Source organism: Coptis chinensis, chromosome 3, assembly GCF_015680905.1.
Source record: "Coptis chinensis isolate HL-2020 chromosome 3, ASM1568090v1, whole genome shotgun sequence".
Taxonomy (NCBI): domain Eukaryota; kingdom Viridiplantae; phylum Streptophyta; class Magnoliopsida; order Ranunculales; family Ranunculaceae; genus Coptis; species Coptis chinensis.
In genome coordinates this window covers 6,932,992-6,960,508 of record NC_141458.1, presented here as the reverse complement: position 1 = coordinate 6,960,508, position 27,517 = coordinate 6,932,992, and the positions used below count along the sequence as shown (strand labels likewise).

The 27,517-nt window shown below is 38.0% G+C and overlaps 3 protein-coding genes and 1 long non-coding RNA gene across 5 annotated transcripts; 3 read left to right on the top strand and 1 right to left on the bottom strand.

The window, feature by feature from the left end:
* The first annotated feature begins 32 nt into the window (after nucleotides 1-32).
* Nucleotides 33-7,930, top strand: LOC147507611 (uncharacterized). 2 transcript variants are annotated; one of them, XR_015217717.1, is made up of 4 exons: nucleotides 34-455; nucleotides 5,765-7,287; nucleotides 7,433-7,560; nucleotides 7,793-7,930. It is a non-coding gene; the product is annotated as an uncharacterized LOC147507611 (long non-coding RNA). The 2 variants fall into 2 exon arrangements; XR_015217716.1 differs by having other exon boundaries at nucleotides 33-455; nucleotides 5,765-7,560.
* Nucleotides 7,931-7,943: 13 nt separating this feature from the next.
* Nucleotides 7,944-8,282, top strand: LOC147507610 (STS14 protein-like). Its single transcript, XM_086596347.1, has one exon. The coding sequence runs from the start codon at nucleotides 7,944-7,946 to the stop codon at nucleotides 8,280-8,282; it is 339 nt and encodes a 112-aa protein (XP_086452473.1).
* A 1,029-nt stretch (nucleotides 8,283-9,311) lies between these two features.
* Nucleotides 9,312-20,309, bottom strand: LOC147507609 (protein FAR1-RELATED SEQUENCE 5-like). The gene is made up of 7 exons (XM_086600333.1): nucleotides 20,141-20,309; nucleotides 19,920-19,987; nucleotides 10,294-12,376; nucleotides 9,890-10,200; nucleotides 9,725-9,793; nucleotides 9,460-9,633; nucleotides 9,312-9,365 (listed from the first exon to the last, which is right to left on the bottom strand). Exons 1-4 carry the CDS (start codon nucleotides 20,205-20,207, stop codon nucleotides 9,893-9,895), a joined length of 2,526 nt encoding a protein of 841 aa, XP_086456459.1. The 5' UTR covers nucleotides 20,208-20,309; the 3' UTR covers nucleotides 9,312-9,365; nucleotides 9,460-9,633; nucleotides 9,725-9,793; nucleotides 9,890-9,892.
* A 500-nt stretch (nucleotides 20,310-20,809) lies between these two features.
* On the top strand, nucleotides 20,810-25,740 carry LOC147507608 (protein neprosin-like). Its single transcript, XM_086596346.1, has 7 exons — nucleotides 20,810-20,968; nucleotides 21,334-21,420; nucleotides 21,577-21,780; nucleotides 22,028-22,189; nucleotides 22,663-22,716; nucleotides 22,850-22,987; nucleotides 25,061-25,740. The coding sequence occupies exons 1-7, from the start codon at nucleotides 20,810-20,812 to the stop codon at nucleotides 25,424-25,426; spliced, it is 1,170 nt and encodes a 389-aa protein (XP_086452472.1). The 3' UTR covers nucleotides 25,427-25,740.
* Nucleotides 25,741-27,517: the final 1,777 nt, after the last annotated feature.

Below are 27,517 nucleotides of genomic sequence, written 5' to 3'. Positions count from 1 at the left end.
CGCTCTCTCACTCTCCCTTTTCCTCTCCCTCTCCAGACACTCTAAATCTGCACTCCTCCTTCTCCATCTCCACTCCTCCATCTTCCTCTCCCACTCCGCTCACCCCCACTGCTTAGCAGTATACTAGTTTTAGTGGCGCCCAATACAGCGCCCAAGTAAAACAAATTCCAGTGAACCAGTTTGTCTTTCTCGTCAACACGTGTCAAACGCGTAGTAATAAAAAAAAAACCACGTAACAGATCCTTTTCACTAGGCAGCGATTACACACGAAAATAAGGCACTATGAAACCACTTACCAGTTCCATCCTAGTTCATAATTCCTCTCTGCATTTTGTTTTTCCGAATTTGGTACTAAGTTTTCCATCAACAACAATGACAACCAAAACCATTCATTTCTCCCATCTGACGTTACGGAACAAGGTTTTCAGCAAAAAAAAAGAAAGATACAGAACAAGGTGAGTTTTTTCTTTCAATTTTTATCAGCAATCTTTTTAACGAGGAAATAAACCATTGAATACAGAAGGCGAATTCTGGACTTGTATTTTTCTTTCTCTCTCATTATAAATAAAACCAGATTTCCCATTGAAGAAGAATTATAGTTAGTGTTTGTTCGTATGTAAAAGTGGAATTGTTATCCCTGCCATTTTATAATTACTCTTTACTTTGTTTTCTGCCATTATCTCTCTTCTGTGTGACTTGAATTTAATTTTCCTTATAATTTCAATGAACTGAAAATACTAAATGTGTATTACAGTGGTTATATATTTATACATGTACAGATGATCTTCACCAGAATATTCTAGGTGTAGAATATCCTAACTTAGGAAAGATATTATAGGATTTGATACACAATGAAGCATGAGCTGTATCTATTCTTCACCAGTAGCATGAGCTGTAGATTGTGTTTCCATATGCCCCCGCAAGTTGAGCAGTCGATCTTGAACGGTCAACTTGTCTCTTAGAACCAAAAAACGTGAGGAATGAAGTCCTTTAGTAAAAAAATCAGCAACTTGATCTTTGGAGGAGATAAAACGTACATCAAGGTCCTTTTTGGCAACTTTTTCTCGAACAAAATGGTAGTCGATTTCAATGTGTTTAGTGCGAGCATGGAACACCGGATTTGCTGTGAGATATGTAGCACCAAGATTGTCACACCATAGAATCGGAGGTGTAGAAAGAGATATACCAAGTTCTTTTAATAGAGATTGAATCCAAATAAGCTCAACTATAGTGATAGCAAGACCACAGTATTATGCTTCAGTACTAGAACTAGAGACTGTCTTTTGCTTGCGAGCACTCCACGAAATAATATTAGGACCCAGAAAAATACAATAACCACTTGTAACGCCGATCATCGTGACACCTTGTGTCGGCATCCCAAAAGGCACTCAATGTGTATGAAGAAGAAGAGCGCAAATAAATGCCATAATCAAAGTGTGTTTGAGATAACGAGGATGCGCTTCGAAATCCAATGATCTTCGGATGGAGATTGCATGAATTGGCAAACTTTGTTAACAGAGAAGGCAATATCCGGGCGAGTAAGTGTCAGGTATTGTAAAGCACCAACAACACTTCTGTAAAGTGTAGGATCTGAAAAGTTTGTTCCATGAAACTTGGATAGCTTAGTTTGAGGACACATGGGAGTGGTATGAGGTTTAACACCATCCAAATTTGTCTTCTTTAGAAGATCAATTGTGTACTTCTTCTGAGAGAGAAATAATCCTTCTACAGACCGATGTACCTCAATACCAAGGAAATTGTTTAAGGCTCCCAAGTCCTTAATTGCAAAGGAAGAATGAAGTTGATGGATAACTTCTTGGATGCATGCTTGAGTAGACCCTGTGACAATTATATCGTCAACATACACAAGAACATATAGAGTTGAAGCTGATGTGCATTTTACAAAAAGTGATGTGTCGGCTTTGGAGCCAGTACTTATGGAGTCGACACACGTGATTGGGATACTAAGAGTCAATGAACCTCGGGGGTTGCTGCATATAGACCTCCTCATCAAGTGTGCCATGAAGAAAGGCATTTTGAACATCAAGCTGATGCAAAGGCCACCCTTTTGACACTGCAATACTTAGAATTGTACGGATGGTGCATGGTTTGACTACTGGGCTAAGTGTCTCCTTATAGTCAATTCCAGCATGTTGTTGAAAGCCTTTTGCGACCAACCGAGCCTTATATTTATTAATACTTCCATCAGCTTTTCTTTTTAAGCGGAAGACCCATTTTCTGCCAATGACATTCATATGACGCTGAAAAGGAACAAGAGTCCATGTTCTATTTTTGACAAGTGCATTGATCTCATTGTCCATTGCGGCTCGCCAGTTTGGGTCAACATTAGCTTCTGTGAAACATGTGGGTTCTCCAATAACATCATCTGGTAAAGGGTGTTTGGTAAGTGTGAAAGCTTTGGGTTTGAAAATCCGATTTTGAGCTCTAGTGGTCATAGGATGAGGAAGTCGTACGCGCTTAGGTGGTGTGGCTGGTGGAGGATTTAAGGGTGAAGGAGGTAATGGTGATCTGTTTAGAGATGATGGTAAGCTAAAGTGTGGTGAGTGTATACTGTTTGAAGGTGGAGTTGGTAATGGTGATGTGTCTAGTGGTGAGCTTGGCAATGGTTGTGATCTAGAACACGGTGGAGTGGACATTGTGGTGGAATTGAGCAAGGTGTTCTGATTTGATGACGATGGAGGAGTAGGAAGAAGAGGTGGTAATGGAGAAAGGGGAAAAATAGGGTACGAGTTTACCTGAGGTGAGGAGCAAGTATCGCGTGGTTGAGAGTGGTTCTGCATGGCGGCAAATGGAAATGACCCTTCATTGAATATGACATGATGACTGATGTAAATGTGTTTGGTTGGTAAATGAAGACACTTGTAACCTTTATGTTGTGGACTATAACCCAGAAAGATGCATGGTAGAGTGCGAGGTTGTAACTTGTCATTGTTGTAGGGACGTAGATAGGGATAACACTCGCAACCGAAAACACGTAAGTGAGTATTCTGGAGGTGTTTTGTAAAGGACTTCCAAAGGACTTCTATTTTGTAAAACTGGAGATGGCAGACGGTTAACAAGATAACATGATGTATTAAACGCGTTGTACCAATAAGATTGTGGAACATGTGCACCATGTAAAAGAGCTAGACCAGTTTCGACAACATGTTTGTGACGCCGTTCAGCAAGCCCATTTTGCTGGGGTGTATGTGGGCAGGAAAAACGATGTTCAATGCCATGGATGGCTAACACATTTGTGAACTTGCGGTACTCAGCAGCATTATCATTTATCAGATTGAAAACATTTTATTTTTTGGTCAAAATGATTTTCAACTTTAGCTTTGAAAATAAAAAATGTTTTAAGAGCATCTGAACGATTAGTGAGAGGAAAAACCCATACATAACGACTGAATGCATCCATGAACAACATATAATAACGAAAACCTTCATTAGAAACTATTGGAGCAGGACCCCAAATATCAGAAACAATAAGTTCAAGAGGTGATGAATACATTGTTTTGCTAAAAGGAAAGGGTAACTTGTGACTCTTACTGGCTTGACAAGCACTGCAGAAAGTGGGACTTTTATTGGTGACTGGTAAGGAAAACTTATTGACGACAGCTTGAACAGTACGCATTGTGGGATGGCCTAGGCATTGATGCCATGTATCCACTGAAGTTCGCTCACCAACATAGGCAGCAGGAGAGGGATTCGTTGGAGAATAACAACGATCAAAACAATAAAGACCATTCTTATTAACCCGCCCTTGCAGAACCACGGTCCCCGTTCGACGATCCTTGACAAGAAAAAAGGAAGGATGAAACTCAAAAAGAACATTGTTATCACGTGTAAATTTAGAAACAGATAATAATTGAGTAGAAATTTGTGGGACATGCAGGATATCATTGAGCACAAATGAACGGTGTGGGGTGGGGAGAATGGACTTACCAACATGAGGTATAGGGAGACCATCAGCATTACCTATGCATAGTTGATCAGGTCCATTGTATTCAGTCCGAAGATGGAGATTCGCAAGGTTAGACGTAATATGGTTTGTAGCTCCACTATCGGGGTACCAATTGGGATCATATGAAGGAGGACCAGATGCAAAAAAAAGCCATAGGATCTGAAGAATTTGAATCTGACCTTTGAGGTTTTTCATTGCGAAACCAACACGTTGCAACATTATGGTTTTTGCGGCCACATATGTTGCATGGACCAAGAATAATTGGATTTGCCCGGATCGTTGTCCATACCGATTATTGCTTCGACTCTGAAAATTATTCAAGCGGTTCTGAGGATGGTTATACTGCACTTGTGAGTGATTATTACGCCCTGCTTGATTGTATCTCCCACCGTTGCGATGTTGAGTTGCAATATTTGCTGTAGGTGTGGGCAGCAATATAGTATTTTGGGCCTCAAGGCACATTTCAAATGCAAAAAGATGGGACTGGAATTCATCCATTTCTATATCATCAAGTCTAGCTGTGAGGGTGGTGACAATTGCATCATAGGCTGAGTCAAGTCCATTCAGTAATATGTTTTGAACATCGAGTCACGCTACTTTCTCGATGCGAGCAAAGTCTATCTTGCAGCCTTTTGGCACAATCAAAATACTCCACCATAGAGAGAGAGTCTTTTCTTATTGTCTGTAATTCCTGGCGCAATTGATTAATGTGAGCTCTAGAGCGGGAGGCATAGAGCTTTTCAAGTTTAACCCAAACCTCTCTAGTAGAAGAGATTCCAACAACTTGAGAATGTACTGTTTCAGAGAGAGATGATAGAATCCAGCCAAGTAATACTTGGTCTTGTTTGCGCCATTTAGTAAATTCGGGATTGACATTGTTGCTATTCAGGAGAGTGCGAGGGGGAGGAGATACACTCCCATCAACGTATCCTTCAAGATCATATCCAATCAAAAGTGGCATGAACTGTGTTCGCCAAAGTAAGAAGTTTTCTCGATCTAATTTGACTGAGGTAAGATGGTGAATATGTGTAGTTTGGAGAGTCTGGTTATTGGAATCAGAGTTTGATGTTGCACTATTGATAGCAAAGGTTGAGGATTTAGATAAGGGGGTTAAAGTTGCATCATCGGCCATTTCTTTGAGAAGGTTGAATAGTTGAAAAGGGATAATAGAATGGGGATATAGAGATTTAGAATAGAGGCTCCGATACCATATAATTTCAATGAACTAAAAATACTAAATGTGTATTGCAATGGTTATATATTTATACATGTACAGATGATCTTCACCATAATATTCTAGGTGTAGAATATCCTAACTAAGGAAAGATATTATAGGATTTGATACACAATGAAGCATGAGCTGTATCTATTCTTCACTAGTAGAATGAGCTGTAGATTGTGTTTCCATATTCCTTATCCAAATGTTGGTCAATCAACTCTGAAAGTGTTGTCCTCAATGAATTTTATGTTGTAGACTTGTAGTTGCAATTAACTTTCATAAATCATCAGAAGTCTTAATTCCGCTATTTACCTAATGATACTTTTAGATTACTGAGCTCTGGATATTCTCTTTTGATAATGTGATTGAGCTATTATTCAAACTTTAGTAGTGTGCATGGAAACAATTAATTATAGGATAAATTTCTGTTCTAGCTTTAATTTCAGTTTCATCAATTATAGTTTCTGTAATTCAATGAGTTTGACTTGGGGTTGCACTTGTTGTTTTGATGTGGGTTATGTTAACAACCATATTTTTTGATGTGGTTTGTTTGTTCATGGATTTTGCCTTTGTTGCAGGATGGCATCCTTCACCCATGTCATAGATTGGACCGCCTCCCCACCTCCCATACCCTGGAAGTGGATAGGGGTGGGGATTGCTGGTGCCATAGTTGTTGGAGTCGGTATCACATGGTAGGCTGTTTTCAGGCGGAGGCAACAGCTGCATCGACAACGTCAACAAGAACAACAGCAGCAACAACAACAACAACAGCAACAACAACAAGCAGACAGTCTGGAGATGGTTATCTTGGGGTTACCCCTCCCGGCACCAAGAAGCAGACAGTCTGCAGCGTACAGGTTTAGTGCTTTGTCGACGCCTCAAGGATCTTCTACTTCTTTGTCTAGTATAGCTGAGGAGGAGGAGGAGGACTGATTGGAAGGCCTGGATATGATAGTGTATTCTAATACTGTAAGAAGTTATAAAATGTAGACTCTCAAAAAAACTGAACAACAGGAGCTAACCTACTACAGATTTGTCCCTTATGTTTTTTTTTTTTTTTGGCTTGAGTATGTTCTTTTGTATTTGACTCTTAGAGCATTCCCAATACAATATAACTATGCTCAGTATTTTCGTTACATAGGTTAGTATTGAGCAGAGACCAAGTAGCTATGCCAGTAGAACGATCAAAGAATACCAACTTTGCTGAAATCTGACTTGTAAATTAGAAGTTATCGGAAAATTGTATCGATGTTTAGTTCATCATTTAGAAACGGCAGGAGGAGTTTTTCAGTAGTGGAAGGAAAGTCTTTTGAATTTGAGTGGTGGAATAACTCATCTGGAGCTGAGGAGGTGAGTTTAACATAGAGAGGGAGAAACGGGGTTTTTAAATGCTCAGTTTCTCTTGGGGCAGCTAAGTGGCTGGGAAGTTTTTTATGCCAAAGTTCTCTTGGATCTATCAAAAGTGGTCCTCCACTTAATTTCTGGGATGGATACGTAAAGATGATCGGCTCAATTTGATCAAACGCAAGAGGAGATTACATAAACATGTTCCTTATCTCTAGAGGTAGAGACAGTAGACCAAAAACCCTTTGTTTTCCAGCCAGGAGTGACACGGAAAGGTGGGCGGAGGTAGGATCAAAACTTCTGAAGCTGCTGGACTCCTCTCAAACGCTCCTTACTAGATCAAACATAGTGGTCGGAGTTTCGCGATTTCAAAAGGTACCACCAAACAACCAAAGAAATGTTGCTGGAGGTAGCACAGCAAGCATAGTGCGATCTACTACTTCACCCACAATTCAGGTGAGATCAAGAGGAACGGTTCTGAATGCTTCATGGTGGTCTGCAACGGTGATTTGCACTGCGTCTACTGGTGTACCTGATTGGAGGTGGGTTAAGCAGAATATATGTTCGGTCTTCGGACAAACTGATCTCAGGCCTGTGGACGGAGACGGAGCACTGGTGTTCTTCAATACGGAACATAATGCTAACAAACTTGTTAGTATGCATCCTCTAAAATTCTGGGAAGGAGAAATTCTTTTCAAAAGGTGGAACCCGGGGCACTTTTTACTTTTCTACTTGAGTCCGGTTCCTCTATAACCAGGTATAGAGATCAATCTGTCCACTTATAATTCCAACAAACTGAGCCGTCAAGTTTCTACTGTTAGTTTTTTTCTCTTTTTTTTGTTTTTTTTCCCCTGGTGATTCTCACTATTTTACCAGTTTTTTTGTTTTTATATAACTTATAGAGGAACCGGACTCTTTTGTGAGACCCTCAAACGACTCTCTTCAAGAAGCTGAACGATTCACTAACCTTAATGATACATTTTTCACAAGTTCCAATGGTGTAAATACAATCTCACGGCTTTAGCACCAGGTAGCTTTGTCTTATAATTCTCCATTTTTATTACGAAATTAATTACACCGAATTTCATAGTTCACAGGCCCTTAATTAATTGGTAATTTAGAGACTATAAATTGGACTAACTAGAACAACAACTTGAGATACAATCATACAATATAGAAATGGATTCATTCATGCCATTGTCAATATCACACTTCTTGCTCACACTAATGGCTCTAATCTTGTGCACAACTTTGGGGCACAGTCTAATACCTCCTGACCAGAGACATAGTGCCATTGCACCCAGTGACCCTACTCATACCAGACCAAATGCCACATCACAATTTCTCCTTGCTCATAACAAAGCAAGAAGTGAAGTTGGAGTTGGTCCACTACAATGGAGCAAGAAGCTAGCAATGGATACAAGCCTACTTGTAAGGTACCAAAGAGACAAGAAAAGTTGTCAGTTTACTGATATGAGTTCAACGAAGTATGGAATGAACCAGTTGTGGGCTAGTGGAATTCCGGTGACACCACAAGCAGCGGTGGAATCATGGGTGGAGAAGAAGAAGTATTATAATCACGTGAACAACACTTGTGCGCCACAGCATAACTGTGGTGTATATAAACAGGTTGTTTGGAGGAACTCCACAGAGGTTGGATGTGCACAAGCTAAATGTTCTAAGGATCATGTTACTCTTACAATATGTTTGTATTATCCACCTGGTAATGTAATTGAACAAAAACCATACTAGCTAATTTAGACTCTTAGATCAGAGCTTTAATCGCCATGAAATTTTGCAGTTTGTCCTTCAATAAAACTATATATCTGTATTCTCTTTCATTTAGTTTCTGCATGTCTGTAATTTCAAAACCTAGAACTTTCTATATCATCTGATGGTATGAACAAATTGTTTTCTTATATGCCATTTTGGTGTTTGTCCATATTTCTGGGAGGAAGTCCTTGGTATTGTGTTAAACTCTTGAATGGAGGTTGTCCAGAAGAAAGGGAAAGAGCAGAATTGCCTTGCTCTCCACATTCACCAGTCACCAGACCTCGTAAGACGACGAGATAGCTAGTGAATGTAATCACATACACATAGGGATTAAGTGAACGACTAAAATAATGACACAGCTGGCGGTAAGTCACAACCAAGGCCCGTCTTGCTCACAAAAGATTGCAAGTACAAAATGCGAAAAAATTCATGGCTGCGAAAACTTCACCCATCTCTGCGACTCTGCTGCGTCCCTCTAGATGTGTTTTTGCAGCATAGCACTTCGTAGAAACATAAGAAATTATGGAAGGCATTGAAATAAAACTAAGTTATTTATCCTTTCTTTTTTCTTGTAACAAATTGTAATTACTAAAGGCATAATAATCGACTGAGAAATTATAGCCTATAGGTACTACATAAAATGAATTGTCACTGCATACAACAGAGTTCATGATCTAACAAAATTATTTAAGGGTTAACTAGTATTACCCCCCCACTAGATGAGTCAATTAGGATTTCCCCCCCACTAGATGGGAAATTAGGGTCTCCCCCCTAAATACACACAAAAAAAAAGTCAAAGTGAGTTGACCGAATTTTTTTTGTGTGCATTTAGGGGGGAGACCCTAATTTCCCATCTAGTGGGGAAAATCCTAATTGGCTCATCTAGTAGGGTAATACTAGTTCACCCATTATTTAATTCTCATTAAGATAGATTGAAAAATTGGCCTTTTTACTGACTGCACCCAAATCCTGTCCTATTTCTTGCTTGACTTTTTCATTTTTCTTTGTATTCAACTTCTTATTGCGTGGTAATAATGTTGCCTTTCCCGTATTAAATATCTCCTAGATGTTGATTCAATAAAAAGAGTTAAGTGAATGATAACGTCGAAGGGAATAGTAGCATATTAATTTACACTATAAATTGTCAACTTGTTACCTTGTTAAACTCAAACCCAATGGTACCAGGAAATGATTGCATATTGTTACGAATCAATGGCTGTGGCATACTGTTAAGAACTGATAGCTGCATACTTGCGGTGTCCCCATCGTTAGTTGAACAAACTTTAAAACCAGTAGGTGGACGAGACTCGAAGCCATGAAATCTAGAATCCTATATAAAACCAAATAGTATTAACTGAAAAATGAAAGGATTAAACCAAGTACGAACACTTGAGATTGTAAATATCAAAACAATTAATTACCCGTAGTAGCAATTGTGTAAAGGTTGGATATGAGGCGTCACCAATTTCTAAAGCAGGAGCGCTAGAACCCTGTAAAAAAATCAGTAGTACCACAAAGACAATCAAAATAACTCAAGTATCAATTCAAATTAGAAAAAGTCTAGCATTGGCGATTGAATCACGTACCTGTTATAGCAATTGAGTAAAAGTTGGGTAGGAAGTATCCCCAGTATTTACTGGATAGACTTCAAATCGCATGGATTGGCTAGCTTCGAAACCGTGTGGAATGTGAGGCATATTGTGGTCTAAACTAGGAACATGGCGAGCATCTAAACCATGTGGAAAGCCAGTCACATTATGGTGCAAACCAGGAATATGGTTAGCTTCGAAGCCATGTGGAATGTAAGGCATATTATCGTTCTCGACACATTCAAGATTTCTCGAGAAAACTTCTGGTGCATTGCCTACATCCTTGACTGGTAACTTTTCTGCTTCCCCTGAAATCAAATAGTAAAAATCAAATAGTAACTATATTTAACTTGCATGAGAATATAAGTTCATCAATGGACAAGAATAATTAATTAAACAACCTTTTCTCGTGATAGTTTGCTTCTTTTTGGGTGGTACTTCAAGACAATTCTTTAGTCTATTCTTTGGTCGACCTTTCTCACATCCTTCTACAACAGTCAAATGCTCTTCAGCCAATCGGGTTGAATCATTTGATCTCATAGTATTTGTTGAGGCATCTTGACTAGCTTTTATAGCAGATTCAATTTTTTTCAAAGCATCCTCCAAAGCAAGCTTAGCCACCAAGTGTACATCTTCACTGACTGAGCCCTTGACAGCACAATTAATAGCCATATGACAAAGTTCATTGTACCTCAAAGATGTGTCTGCATTGCAATCAACATGAATTGGGTTTCCACTTCTGTCCATGACAAGGCCACTTATAGCATCCTTTGTCCACCTCTTCAAAATATATTGGATTGGGATCTCATGAATATTCAAATGATAAAACACCTTGATAATATGATAACAAATGATTCCAGTAAATTCAAACTTCTTGCAGCTACATACAACATGACAATTTAAGCGATCAAATTGAATAGTACGGTTTCTTCTCTCCTCTTGGGTAACTTTGTACTCATATACCCCATCATTGACATCACGACCTTCAAGCTTGCAAAAAAGATGCGCTTTATATTCCTCCTCAAACATTTTATATATGGCATATGTATAAGAATCAGCTGCTTGCTTTAACATTGTTGCAGGAGCTAACAACTTCGGCATTGACTTAACCGCTTCGAAATCACTAACTAATTCTGTATGGCGTCGCCTTGCAAGTGCTTTCTCATATCGATTAACAAACTCCGTCAAATTATATTTTCTCTTCACAAATTTCTTCAAAAAATTATTGATGCTTTCACTACGTTGTGTAGTAGTCATATCTGCACAAAAAGTATCTCGATCATACACCAATGCCCATTTTTTGTGTACCTTATATAGGCTAACCAACCAATCATTTTTTACCAAATCAAAATCTTCCAACATCTTATTCCATCTACTTTCGAATTCTTTTACTGTTTCAGAATTATATATACACCTCTTCAAAGTCTTGGTGAAACCGTCTACCTTATATACGTGGGAGAGATGTTTAACACCATTGAAAAATATGTGCCATAAACAAAGTCTACGATTTATTTCTAGAACTGGAAAAACTTGTGCGATGGCTTTTGCCATTGATGGACACTGATCAGTAAATATTGTCCTTGGTTTCTTTCCACCCATAGCCTTCATCCATGTCTCAAATAGCCAAACAAATGACTTTGCCATCTCATCTATTAAAAGTGCACCACCAAGAAATACACTTTCCTTATGATGATTTACCCCCACAAAAGGAGCAAACGAGCGACCATACTTATTTGTTCGATATGTCGTATAAAAGACAACCACATTGCCAAAATGGTTATAATCAATAATGGACATTGCATCAGCCCAAAAGAGATTAGTCACCTGGTTTTCATCGTCGAACATGATATCATAGAAAAAACATGAGTTTTCTATTTTTTTCCTTGTGAAATAATTCACTGAAGCACTTGCATCACCCAATTTAAGCTCTTCCGCTCGCTTCTTTCGAAGAAATTTTTTGTAATCAACCTGTGTAATCCCAACATTGGCATGTCCTCCAGCTTGTTGAACCATGTAATCAAAGCCATCAACTGGTGGAATTCCTACTGCGTTCAAAATTTGAATTTCTCCTTTATGTACGTCTTTCATACTTCGGTGCGATCTCAACATAGACGCTTTTTTTGGAGTTAGGAGAAGATGATTGTGCTCAAAAGTAATTGAGCTAGCAACCCATTCATCCTCATTTTGTTTAATCATCATGCGTGCTTTACAACCAGTTCTTGTTTCTTTATGTTCTCTCACATTCTTAGCTCGATGGTCATTCTGTCTAAAACCTTCTTTGAAACAAACAAAAACCCGACTTCGCACTGTCCCATCAGGCCTCTTATAAGAATTTCCTTTCCGAATACCAAAACCCACCTTCCTTGCGAACTCGTTGTATTTTTCGTACGCGTCATCTTCCGATTCAAAAATCATTCCTACGTACACCATATCATTGGCATTCTTCATATTGCCTTCCTCATCTTCTACCATTAATTCGACATTGTAGGATTTTATCGATATCTCATGCATGATTCATATGATATATACAATTACGTTATACCACATGCATAAAATAAGCCTTGCGGAAATGAAAGATCGTACCTTGGTCCGCGACTTTCAATTTGAAGTTCCAAGCTTTGATCTACGAGGAGAAGATGTTCTTGACACACTCAAGATCTTCTTCTTCTTAACTTTGCTTGAGTCAAGTTCCAACCACGAGCGGGGAAGCAACCTTTTTTTCACGAACCAAGAACCAAGAACTGACAATGGCTAGGGAGGATACCACCTATGGAATCTCCACAAATTCATCGGGCTTCTACTTTAGAAAATGTTGGAGGTCGCCATTAAAGGAGAGAGAGCTTTTCTTGTTGTTCGATAATTAATATGTGAGAGGTGGGGGGGGTATTTATAGAGGTTCCCACCTCCTCAATATTGGATAGGATAGAGTCCTATACTCATCTAATATCGATAGGATAGAGTTATATACTCATCTAATATCCGATAGGATAGAATCCTATACTCATCTAATATCGATAGGATAGAGTCATATACTCATCTAATATCCGATAGGATAGAATCCTATACTCATCTAATATCCGATAGGATAGAGTCCTATACTCATCTAATATCGATATAGGATAGAGTCCTATACTCGATGGGTTTATCCTTATCTTGGTGAAGCGCCTATCCAACCTTTATTTCCAACATCTCCCACTCGCCCAACGGCGGCGAAGAAGGTTTCTAAGAGAAGCATTTAAGTAGAATGCTTAGCCATTTGTGTGTCTCTCACACGGCAAATGGTTCGTGTGACCCTAGCACACGCGTATCATGATATCTCTGTGAAAGTAGCAAGTCGCAATGAAAAGCACGACCACGGTGATCTACCATGAAAGTGATCTTAAAGAAGATGAATCCGAAAACCTAATATCCGGAGAGTGTGTGTATACCCCAAGATCTGTTTGTTTCATCACTTTGACAAATAGCACTCATCCCTATGAGTCCACACCATAAAAAGTCAAAAACGTATCACATGATTCACAATTATCATCAATTGTCCCGCCGGTAGAATCCCGGTGATTGTGTGATAAACCTTCTTTTACCGCTTTGCACGAAGTCATTGTCGCCGAGTTCTACCAATTTCCCAAGATGCATCCAAATGACCTTTTAGTAAGAGCTTGTGGGGAGCAAACCAAAGTTACGAGTAGTCCTCTTTATTTTCTTGACAAGGTCAAAAGTTCAAGGAGGGTACCATTCGATATGTTTTAAACAAAAATATATCAATAGAGCTCACATAGCAAGAATTTTAGGGATATTTCTTTTCTTGCTCTCGTGTGGTCAACTATACACATGTTGTGTGAAAACATGTCATGGCAAGAGTATCTAATTTGTTTACTCAACAATAGATATCTGTATGTCCACTCATACCATGCAAGTGTTGTCATCCCTAATGACAATTCCAAGGATACTATGCTCCCACTTGGCAACAACCGTTTGTAGGTTTAGACAGAATCTTCCCTATGAAGCCTGTTTCTTCTTATCCAATTATAAGAAGGGGCATGACTCGGCACTAGGTCCACCCTTCCTATAAGGTTTAGTGACTTGTCAAGCTAAACTCCCATCATTTTAAAATGGAAGTATTTGTTCATGTGAGTGAACCAGTCAACCCTACTGACATACATATGAGATGATAAACAGTATAATGAGAATGCAATCGATCTGGAAAGAATGCACTTTTATTCATTAAACCATCAAAGTGTTCTTAACATAATCACATCCTCTTTAACCCAAGCATTTTTACATGTGCAAGGAAGAGTTCCTTTGGAATAGGTTTGGTCGATTGGATCCGCAAACCATCCGATCGGTGGATATATGTTGTAGAACCACTTTCTTTTCAATATCATTTGTCGTGCGTGAGTGGTATTTTTTAACTCTATATGCTTGGTTCTTCCATGGTACTTTGGATCTTTAGCATATGCAAGAGCGACCATCTTTGTCGATCCGGATGTGAACGGTTCAAGAAATTTTGAGAACACCGACAAGTGTTTGATGAATCGTCTCGAGCCACACACCCTCACCTCGCGGTGGCAGAGCAACATGCAATATACTTTCGGCTTCCATAGTTGAAAGTGCTATGGAAGTTTGTTTTGCTGCTCGGGATATAGCACCTCCATTCATTATGTAGGTATATCCCGAAGTTGACTTCCTCTCATCAAGGTCTCCAAACCGGTCGGCATCGAGTACCCAATCGACTTAAGATCTTTCCCTTGGTAGACAAGTGAGTAGTCCACGGTGCCTTTTAGATACCTCATTATCTTCTTTGACGACCTTCCATTAATGCGACCCGTGGATTTGTTTGGAACCTTGATACTAACCCAATTGGATAGCGGATGTCCGGCCTTGTACACAACATTGCATACATAAGGCTTCGACTGCGGCTTGAGTATGGTACATTTTTCATAGCCCGAGTTTCAAGTAGATTCTTGGGAGACATTTTAGAACTCAAAGACTCTCCTAGACTTCTTGGGAGATCCACTTGCTTACAATCAGTCATGTTTAATCTTTCCAAAACCTTCTTGATATATGTCTCCCCGAGACAAAGATAACAAGCGTTGGGCGATCACGAAGTTATTTTAACTCCTAAGACATAACTTGCTTCACCCATGTCCTTCATTTCAAGTTTAATGACAACCACTCCTTAGTGGAATTTATCAATGCCTTATTGTTACCTGCTAACAAAATGTCATCCACATATAGAGATAGAATCACAAAACCATTTTAGATGTCTTGACATATCTGAATGGTCCTCATTTACCATTTCGAATTTGTCTTGAAGCATTGCTTCATGGAATCTCGTGATTCCACCTGCCTAGAGGCCTGTTTTTAAACCATATATGGATCTGTTCGGGTTTACACACTTTGTGTTCCCGGACCTTGATTGAAAAACCAAATGGGTTGATCCATATAGATTTCCTCTTGTAATTCTCCATTGAGAAAAGCGGTTTTGACATCCATCCGGTAAAGCTCTAAATCTAAATGGGCAACCATTGACAAGAGGAGACGATATGGAGCAAATCTCACTACTGGTGAGAAGGTGTCCTCATAGTCTATTCCTTCTTTTTTGGGTGTAACCTTTTGCAACAAGCCTAGCTTTGAATTTGTCTATGTTCCCTTCCGCATTTTTCTTGATCTTGAGAACCCACTTGTTCCCAATAGATCTCCTATTTGGAGGTAGATCAACTAAGTCCCATACTTTGTTTTTCTTCATCGACTCCAATTCTTCCTTCATAGCTTCCATCCACTTACTTGTATTGGACCCAGAAATAGCCTCCTTGAACGTTTTAGGTTCATCAGATATTTCTGTAAGTGCATTGGTCATATTTATCTCCCCTTCAATCTCAAACCGACGTTTGGGGATATGGCCTCTAACACTCTTACGAGGTTGGGATTGATCAATCATTTGACCAATGCCATTGTTACTAGAATCAGGGTTGATGAAAGTTTCATCTTCGCCTTGTTCATCAGCAGTTATAAGGTTATCAACTTTGTAAAGTTGTATATCCTTATCAACCTCACCCCTCATTGGGTATTGATCCTCTAAGAATCTGACGTTACGTGCTTCTATTTCTGGTGACATGCCCTCGAGTATCCTCCCCCTAGGAAGACATACCCCTTAGAAGTCTCAATCAGATCTTATAAAGATACACTTCTTTCCGAGAGCACTCAACTTTCCAAATTCTCGATTTTGAGAAGTGACAAAGGCCGACACCCCCCATGGTCTAAGGTAGTTCAAAACGGGTTGTCTACCAGTCCATAGTTCATAGGGTGTTTTGTCAACAGTTTTTGAAGGAACTAGGTTAAGTATGTGCGCAGCTAACAATGCATCAATGCATCACCCCAAAATGAGATAGGCAAGTTAGCCCGAGCCATCATAGATCTAACCATGTCCAAATAGGTTCTTCTATTCTCCTCTGAGAGACACCATTCTCACTGGGGGTATAAGGAATAGTTAGTCGTCTAGCTATACCCTTATTTTCACAGAGTTCCTTAAACTCATCGAAAGATATTCACGTCCATGGCGATTGGCTTCTTAAGGCCTTTATTGTCCTATCAAGTTGATTCTCAACTAAGTTCTTGTACTTTTAAAATAGTCCAAGGCGTCGATTTGTGAGACATCAAGTACACGGTCCCATAACGCGTGTATAGTCATCTGTGAAGGTAATGAAATACAAAGCCCCATGCCTTGTCACATTACATTCATTGGTCCACGATGTCCGAGTGAATAAGTTGTAAAGGATAAGTTGCCCTTTGGGCTTTCCCAAAAGGTTTCTTGGTGGCTTTTCCAAAGAAGACAACTTTCATGTTTTCCATTTTAACAGAGGTTAAGTTACCTAATAACCCTCCCCTTGCTAAGCCTATCCTATTGTGTCCAATATGTCCTAGTCTAGCATGCCACAATTGGCAACCAACCATTTTAGACATAAAACTTCAGTTTGTGCTAAGTGTAATGTCATAAAAGAATTCATTAAATAAGCATGACCTATCAAACCTGTTATTTAAAGATATCTCAAGCGAAGTTAAGGGAAAAATTAAACACATAGGATTCTTGAAGTAATTTCAAAACCGATAAAAGATTTCTCCTAATTGAAGGTACGCATAAAAGTACTTCTTCAATAAGGATGGAGCTCCCACTCGCAAAAATCCAACCTACAAGTGCACATTGCCCAAAACATCGCGGCAACACTTTGGTTTCCCATGTGGACTCTCCGAAGTTCCTTGTGGAAGTTTCCGAAATCTTCAAATAGGGACCTATCCCTTTTATGTGGTCCGTCATTGCTGAATCTACAATCCAATATTGTGATGAATCAGACAAACATGACAAGATTTTATCACATTGACATGATTTTAAAAGTAAAACTCACCTCGTGAGAAGGACATGCCCTAGCATAGTGTCCCATCGATGACAACGGAAGCATTCAACACTAGTCATGTCTATCGACTTCCTAGGTTTCTTTTGTCGTGGGTTAGGCTTGGCCTTTTCCTTGCCTTTCTCTTTTCCACTTTTCTTGTTCCAAGGAGCCTTCCCTCTTTTTGGAGTTGACAACATTTGCTTCAGTTTGAACAACGGGCTTTTCATTGAGAAGCCTTTGTTCCTCAAGCTCACATTTCCTTTGCACTGTGCAAAAGTTTGTGATATCGTGTCGTCATCGTCAAGATAAGACGAAATTGTTCCCAAGTTTTAGGTAAAGACCTAATGACGGCTTGAATTTGTTTGTTCATTTGACAGACTGCTTGCCAGGCTAACTTCGGAACCATGTTTCTCATCACCGTGCAATGTTGTGTCATAGAGGTATGGGGCGACTTGATAAATTTGTCAAAGCTCATTTGTAGCCTCCTCACCGTCGCAATGAGTCGTTACCCCAAGGTCCGCTTTTATTGCTTCCCATAGCTCTTTTGCCGATCCAAGGCCATCATACCGCATCATGAAGTCATTCCTCATGGTGCCAAGTATGGCAATTCGGCAACATTATCTTTGCTTGTATACTCATTGTACTTTTTAAGTACAAAGATATAAGCGACTTGTGTTAATCCTTCAAATGTAGGTTACGCTCTTTGTCTCCGGTTATTACATCAATGACCTTCCTATCTCGCCGAATTAGCCTAACTTTCCTAGACCAAAGTTAAGTAATTCTTATCGTTTAACAAGTCCTTTCGTAGCATAATAAACGGGGATTTTCCATCGGGTGCCATTCTATCAAGTTTGAATTCCAAAAATAAGATACTACGAATAAGAATCATCTCTTAAATTTAAATCTAAGTAATCCACATTTTCACATATGAGATGATCATGATAATCTACTAGCATGATTCTAGCCATTAAATAAAATCAATGCATTTGACTATCAATAACATAGAATATGCAAAAATCTACTACTTAAATTTCCATTTCATAAAATTGTTTCTACAAAAAAAGTTTTCCTATCTTTCAAAAAACAATGTAGAACTAAAATGAGCTAGTCAACCATGAACATAGAAGCTTCACGGGTGCCTGGGGAGTCATCCTCATCCTCACAAACTATCACCATTCGAAAATTACTAGCCACTTCCTCTGTTTTTTCCCGTGAGGTGGGAAAATAAACCCTGATGACACATCATATGGATTTGGTTCCTTAGCATCGTCCCATAATCGATGTAGGAGAGATTTAAGTGGTCGAGCCTCATTCCTATCTTGAATAGGACTGGGGCTCTTTGGTGTATATTCGGTGATGGTGGCTTTGTCTCTATCTTATCGATTTCAAGACATTAGGCTTCAAAGTTCTCTATATTGCTTTGCGATCATGCGTTTCTTGGAAGCCCCTCCCAAGATCCGTTCCGGTTTTCCTACAAGTTTGGTCTATGTGACTTAGGCATTGTGCCTTAGTTTTCATAATGCAATCGTTGATAGAAAACAAACAATTTTATATTCATGCAATAGTAAAAAATCCAGATTCAAATAATTACTCCATGGTAAAAATAAACATCCTAATGTCAATTTTAATTGTGGAAAAATACATGTGAAAAAAAAAAATCCTAAAATTTATAGAGAAATAATCTGAAAATAAATTTCCATGTAAAATTTCTAAGAAAAAAAATTTCCTAGAAAAATTTTCCACTAATTATTTCCCATAAATAATTTATTTTACAAAAAAATTAAGCAATATCTAATTAATTTTAAACAACCTAATTATTTAAAAATTAATTAAAATATTTTGAAAAAAAACATTTTTTCAAAAATTGTAGATCACAAGATCAAAACCGTAAACAAAAGCATGCAAACCATGGAAAACCGCTCGATGCCAATGTAGGATTTTATCGATATCTCATGCATGATTCCTATGATATATACAATTACGTTATACCACATGCATAAAATAAGCCTTGCTGAAACAAGATCGTACCTTGGTCACGACTTTCAATTTGAAGTTCCAAGCTTTGATCTACGGGGAGAAGATGTTCTTGACACACTCAAGATCTTCTTCTTCTTAACTTTGCTTGAGTCAAGTTCCAACCACCTAACGGAAGCAACCTTTTTTTTTTTCACGAACCAAGAACCAAGAACTGACAATGGCTAGGGAGGATACCACCTATGGAATCTCCACAAATTACCTGGCTTCTACTTTAGAAAATGTTGGAGGTTTGCCATTAAAGGAGAGAGAGAGCTTTTCTTGTTGTTCGGATAATTAATATGTGAGAGGTGGGGTCTATTTATAGAGGTTCCCACCTCCTCAATGTTGGATAGGATAGAGTCCTATACTTTCATCTAATATCGATAGGATAGAGTTATATACTCATCTAATATCGATAGGATAGAATCCTATACTCATCTAATATCGATAGGATAGAGTCATATACTCATCTAATATCGATAGGATAGAATCCTATACTCATCTAATATCTGATAGGATAGAGTCCTATACTCATCTAATATCAGATAGGATAGAGTCCTATACTCAGTGGTTTATCCTTATCTTGGTGGGCGTCTATCCAACCTTTATTTCCAACAGACATTATCTTCAATTTTGTTATATGAGACTTGGAACGATTCACTCCCTGAGCTCTTTGTGCTATTACTCACACCTGTTGGAAGAACCGGTGAAATCGACGTAAATGTATATACTTGATATAGTTATTATAGCATTTAATTTGTGGAGAAGAAGAACTACCTCCGAGAATATAATCAATATAATTTATTTTAAGATTGATGAAAATGAAAAATCTAAATAAACACACCTGTGTCTATCGTTGGACTTTGTGTGTCAAGCGCAGAGATGACTTCGTTGGTGGTTGGAGTTCTCATTTGAGAGGTAAGAGTAAAGAGTAGAGGTGGAGTCACTATTTATTTGTTTATTTAGTTGCTGGAAATTAAGGGTTTAGAGAAAGAAAATGAAGAGTTAAGGAAACTAGGTGGCGTGCTGTAATAAAACTGGTAAAATAGTGAGAATTACCAGTGTAAAAATAAACAAAAAAAAAAGATAAAAAAAAAAACTAACAGTGAAATTTGACGGCTCAGTTTGTTGGAATTATAAGTGGACAGGTGTCACCAAACTTTCAACAGTTACATAGTGCAAAATATTTTGTGATTTCGTCCCATATATGATGTCAGTACTGATCGGGAGAGAATATAAGCTTTTTAGGGTCGTGAAAATATCCCAAGATCCCAAGATCTCTAAATCTCTAATATCCGTTAAATTCTAAATTTAAATCAAAATTGAGTTTTACTTGAAGCAAAAGAAAATTAATGAGTATATATTTATATATACGGAGTATATAAACCGAAAGTTTCTATATATATAATTCCATTTTTTAAGATATTCCAGATGATCTTCTAGCAAATCGATAGATAAAGGGTTCCAGACTTCCAGTTGCCTTGTTATAGTACATGGAAAAGAATTCCAATTTATGGCTCTGAAGTTTTGGATCACCTTGACGTTAGTAGCATTACTTATTTGTCTTAGTTACCATGGAATTGAAGGAAGGACGGTTTCTACTAGAGAAGAGGACCATGAGTTAGAAGAGCAGCTCAATATTTTGAACAAACCGGCAATCAAGTCTTTTGAGGTTTCTTCTTAATACTGTAGGGAAAAATTGCTTTAAGAGTTTATTCGTATTATTGCACCCGAGCCTCTTTTTAATTGTGACTTTTGGTTATGGCAGTTATGCACCCTATAGGGATCTAGCAAATGAGCCTCCCAAACCTTGACTCCCAAAACCTACTTCCTAATATTTTTTTTTTAAGGATTCTTGTAAACACCATACACATGTTTGATTAGAATTACCAGTCTTTATAAAAACAATGATTATAACTTATTGAGGATTAATGTATATATGTATGCACAATTTTAATCATTGGTTACTCTCTCACATTCTCTTTGCATAATAACGCTAATGTGATTTCGAACTGTTAATGTTTGGTGTCTTATTAGGACGAAATCGGTGATATGTTTGATTGTATTGACATTAACAAGCAACCAGCATTTGATCATCCGTTGCTCAAGGATCACAAAATTCAGGTATTTCCTCTCTCTCTCTCCTTTTTCATTATCAAGTAATATCATCGTTATTTAAAAAGTGTACCCCCTATATATACCAATTATGTTTCGTAATGAGGTGTATTAACTATGTTCTCCAGTATCTGTTTCTAATTTACATTTCAATATTTGATGTAGATGAAACCTACGATGATCCCAGAAGGTGTTGTCAGTCAAACTTCTTCACAGCGTAAGCGGTTGGTAATAATGCCAAAAGGAATAGATTGCCCAGAAGGTACAGTGCCAATCCGAAGGACACAAAAGGAAGATCTTCTAAGAGCTAAATCTTTCATGGAATCCAGCAGCATCCATACACTTAACAATGATAGCCCTGGTCAATATGTAAGTTTCTAATTGTAAATATTCTTAATAACATTTTTTTCGCCCTTTTTCATTTTGAATTTAAGTTGTACTTGCTTTGTTTTGAATTAGGTCATGAGATGGTTTTATACTTTTATAACTTATAGGTTCTTTAATTAAGATTGTTTCTGTTCATATACAGCTAAGCTAGCATAAGTTTGTTTTTTAGTTGTTGTTGCTGTTGATAATGTACATCTATTTAGCATTCTGCATTGTTGCTTTGGTTCAGAGTGCGACTTTTCAGTCTTCCACGGGTGGGGAAACAAGATACTACGGAGCTCAAGCAAATATGAACGTCATTAATCCACGTGTGGCTGACGACCAAGCAAGTTTGGCTCTCATTTGGCTCAGGAGTGCTACGGATGATAACGTAATTCAGGCAGGATGGGCAGTAAGTCGATTAAATTTTTTCAATATGGGCATTGAGCTTTTGCCTTAAAGTTTGGACCCAGACTCCCGATTGGAGACCTATATATTTTCTTTTCTTTCTTCATAAAACATTATTTCTTGAAATAGGAGATCAACTGTATGGCCAAATTAGCTCTCGGCTTAAAAATTTGCTGGAAATCTACTATTCTTGGCTATTGCTAATTTGGACACTTTTAATGTTTCAAAGCCACATCCGATTTTAATTTGGACAATTTTTATGTCTCAAAGCCCGAAAGCAACATCCAATGTGCGTTTTACAGTCATTGGCTCATTGATACTCGTTATTTTATTTTATTTGCTGAAATTGCTTCTCATTATTTCCCCTACTACCTTTTCTGCAAACTTTTAGTTCCTTTTAATGACCAAACCCATTGCTATTACGCAACGTTTGTGTCGATCAAGCTGACATAAAAGTTAACACTTTATTTTTGCAAGGTAGATCCGAAGCTATATGGTGATCATAAAACACACTTTTTTGTATATTTGAAAGTAAGTTTGACGTTTTTTTTTTTTTTTTTTTTCAAAACTTAAAAGTAAGTTTGATTGATTTTTAAGTTTAGATTCAGTTTATGTGTGCATATTTTAATTCAGATACTTTGTTTTCTTTTGCTACTACTTACAGGGTGCCAAGCCAGGTTGCTTCAATCTTCATTGCTCTGGTTTTGTCCGAGTTGACTGGAAAAATTCCATTGACACGGTCTTCGATAAAACGTCAGTGTACGATTACCAGCAGCTTGAAATGCAACTTAGAGTCATTCAGGTGAATTTAAAAACCAAACAACCCATATCCTTAAAAACAGGTGAATCTAATTGGTATTTGACAAATAACCCATATCCTTAAAAACATGGGCTACTTATAGTTTTATTTAGGAAAAATTAACTCTCCCCCTCGTACTAGAGTTAGGGTAATCTACTACACAGATGCAAGCAAGAGCTTAGAGTCGCCCAGCTTAACTTATAATCACAAGAAATTAGCCGGAGGATACTTAGACATGAGCTTCATCCTTTATTCAAGTAGCAAGTTAACCGGTTTGCTTCTGATTTGGTTTCATATACATTTGGAAAAACTTTCTAAGCCCGCCTATCTTACCCAGTGTGAGTGTGTGACTAAATCTTTTAATTCTTGCATACTTACATATCATCTTAGGGTATCTCCAATGGAGGGTGTAAATTGTTTAAAGTGTAAAATTTACACTCTAAATGTCAAAAACATGTTTCCAATGGGGGGTGTAAATCCCAGACGATAAGCTAATGGTTAATAGAGGGGGTGGAGATTCCCCACCAGGCTATTAGTTTTTTTTTTTTTTAAGCTGCTTTTAAATGAGATCAAAAACTTTTGATCTTTGGCGGGTTCAAGCCCCAGAGCTCTGGTATCATCACCCAAAGGTTTTACCGACTTTGCTAGTCGGCACCTGCTCCGTCTATTAGTTAATAAACATTTCGGGCGTCACTTGAAATAACGTCCCAATTAAAAAGAAATTCGGACGTCACTTAAACTCATGTTTGTTTTATTTTTTTTAGAATTGTAACGTTTGCGATGGGTAAAGAACGTCATTTATTGGTTGAGCCAGTTTTAATAAACTACGGACGTTACTCAAACTGACGTGCATTATTTTTAGTTAAACCACTTGCGACGGACTTTGATCGTCGTATTTTCTAAGTTTTTTAGTTTTACAAACTCTTAAACTTTGTTGCATTGGATACAATTTTGGATGTGGAAACTATTAATGTGTAAAAGGGGTCATAAAATCCTAGTGCCACCTATGTGACACTTATGTAGAGGTGTATATATACACTCTCCATTGGAGATGCCTTTAGGTAGTCTTACTCTTACCTTTTGCTTTTCTTGCCCAACCCAGGAATCATTCAGTCACTACCTCGGAATGAAATCGTACACCCGAAAGAAAATTGTGTTATACACCCGAATTTGACGAGTGTAGTAGAGTACTTTTTTGCAAATAATTAATTCACCGTTCATTGGTTCATGCAAAATCATACTAGAATCATCAATAGACCTACTATTTGTTGGATGCGAATAAATAAAACAATGAAGAGACAATGACAGCAGTAACAGGGGACAACCAAGGCACGGATTAGGCTGTCCTTAAGGAAAGATTTCGCCCCTTCTAGTGGTGCAGAAAGGTAGCAGTGACGTCTTCCTCACATGATACAATGGTGTACAGCAGTTTGACTTGCACTAGAACAAACTACTCTCTTGAACAGCAATATAACTCTCCCTGGCGGCTATAGTAAGAAGAGAAGAATAAGAGGGTAGGACAGTTGCTGTCTCGCTGAAGCAAAAGCAAATTTAGGCAATTGATCAATTCACTACCCACAACAGTAAGCCCAAGCCTGAACCCGAATCCGACCTGACTTGGCTCGGTGCAGTGCGGGCGGGCGCGCGTGTGGCTTTGGGTGAGTCCTCCCTCCTAACACAAAAGCATTTGTACCCTAAGGGCACGCCCTTATGGTAGAAAAATTCCTCATATACTTCACTTGCTAGTAGTGGATAACTAATGTGGGACTATCTTCTATGCACTAAAGTGGAGAGAACACTTTTTGTTCATCTCCTCCACTTTGCACACACACACTAGTATTTAGAAATACAATAGAGATTCCAACACTATTTAGACTAATCAGATAAATACAAGAGACCTTAAAATTCAAATTGTCCATTTTTTATGCTCAGTTAGAACATAGCATTGATCTAAAGCTTTCTCCTCTTACCTATCAAAATGGCCTATAGAGAACAATTTCTTGCCTTGCGGCAGAGAAAATGGTAAGCAAAAACCTAACCATTATCTTTTTTCTTTTGTTTTCTTCACAATGTCAGGACCAACGAAAAAATTGGTGGGTGCAAATTCCAGATTTTAACATAAGCTTTGGTTACTGGCCGGGATCCCTTTTCCAGGGTCTAGCTGATGGCGCATCTCAAGTTGGTTTTGGAGGAATAACAAGGGGATCCGTTGATGGAATTAACCCAGTCATGGGATTCGGCACTTTTCCACCAGTAAACGCTAAACGTTGCGGTTACTTTAGACAAATGAAAATCGTTAACAAAGACAATCAACTGACTCGTCTGGTTGGAGATTGGAAAGAAAACACAGATAGCCCAAAGTGCTACGGTGTGAAGAGTTATGGGTATAGAAAAGACAACGGAGATATAATTGAATACGGCGGACCAGGTGGCAGGTGTTAAAACATTATTTAGATCTTGAATCACGAATATTTTTACTAATAATATAAATTAAAATACATACCTTGATCCATAGCTTTATGCTCACAAATAGAGGAAACTTGTTTCTCTCTAAACCTTCTCTAATCTTAATGTGTTGTAACTTAAAACTCTTCATATACACTTATGAAATAGTGTGTATTTATAGAGTAAGGAGAGAGAGGACAGTTTCCCATTTTAACTATGATTTCTAATTATTCATAATAATTAAACTAGCTTCCGAACCTGTCCTACGAATAGGTGCCATTATAAAAGTATTAGCATACAACTATGCATAACTATGAGATATGAATATTATATTGACCACTCATCCAAATTTCTTGCAATGTGAAAATCCCACTTTCAATAAAAAGAAAGAACTCACTCTGATAAAACTCTTTTTTTTTTTTTTTTTTTTTTTAATTAAAAATATAAGTTTGATTGAAGTTTTGGGAGAATGCCCAAGGAGGCGAAGATCACATTGACGCCAATTGAATAGCAAAACATTATGATAAACACTATTTTAAATGCAAAAATATACTTGTTAAGACATTCTCATTATATATGATCGATACAACTATGTTTTGAGGTTAGTTCGATGTAGGGGTGGGAATTTGGCCCTAACGACCCTAACCCGGCCCTGACCGACCCGACCCTAAGCCCTATAAAGCCCTCACAACTAAAGCCCTCACAGAGTTTTTTAGGGCCGAGGGCCCTAATGCCTTGCCTTAAAGCGGTCGGGCTAAGGTTCTGAAACATAGGCCCGATCCTAACTAAGCCCTAACCAAGCCCTAATTATAATTTCACTATAAAATACACAACTAAAACTATCCAACTCCTTGTTACATATTTTCAATTAAAATAACACTGTCCTTTGTAATTTATCACTTCTTCAGATGGGTACTTCTAATAACTTGTCTTATATCATAAAACTTGTAAACCTAATTGTTTCTATCTCACAACTCACGCATACCCTCACAACTCCCCGCCTAACCTAGTCGCCAAGAACAATAATGAGCCTTCGGACACTAGCCTAATGAAAAATAGGTTGACGTCGGAAAAACTCATTCCATACTCTTATTTGTCTTTGTGTTCTTCAATGTTAAATGTAATTTTGGTGAGATTTGAAAGACAAAAGATAACGGATTTATGTCAGTGAAAGCTCATTCCAAAATGTGTCTTGTGCATTTTAACTGTAATTTTGAAATATAAATATGAGTCTCTATGTACTTCAGTTTATTAGATTGTGGATATGCATTTTAAATTGTTGGACTTATCAAGAATTATTACTAGATTGGTTGTTATTCAAATTTCAAAGTGGTGGGACTTTGAGTTTGCAAATCTTTGAATTTTTTTTGTAATATAAATGAGTTTTAAAACTGCTGCAGTAAAAATAAGAAAATATATAGGCCCGGCCCGACCCGGCTCTAAACTGTTAAAGAGGACTTAGGGTAGGGTCAGGGCTTGAAATTTAGACTTATGACTCGGCCCGACCCGGCCCTATGGGGACTTTAGGGACGGGCTGGCCCGACCCTAATAACTGAAAGGCTTTAAATGTTTAGGGCCGGGCTAGCCCAACCCGGCCCATTGCCCACCCCTAGTTCGATGCATTTGAATCCAGTTTTCGAATTCCCATTTATTATTCCTTGAGGTAAGTTCAATGTATTTATATCATGTTTGCCAACTTCTGGTTAATTATTCTTTGGGGATATTTCGATCAATTTGCATTTAGTTTATGATTTTCCGCTAAATATTTTTTCAGGTTAGTTCAAGTTTTCGATTCCCCGTTAATTATATTTTTTGAGGTTAGAATAAACCTTCAATCTTGAAGAACAATTCCTTTAGAATAAATATTCAATAACAACCATTTAAGGATGAACAATGAAGTTACCAAAAAAAATGGAAGGCTTAGTTGCTTTTATATAATAATCAATGTTTCTAATTCTATTTAGAAACCAAAATAGAAACTTTACTAATTAACCTAGATCTAGAACAAATAAGAAACTCTACTAATTCAATATATAAGACTACTAATAATATAATTAGAAGTTTCTATGCCTATGCATCATACTCTCC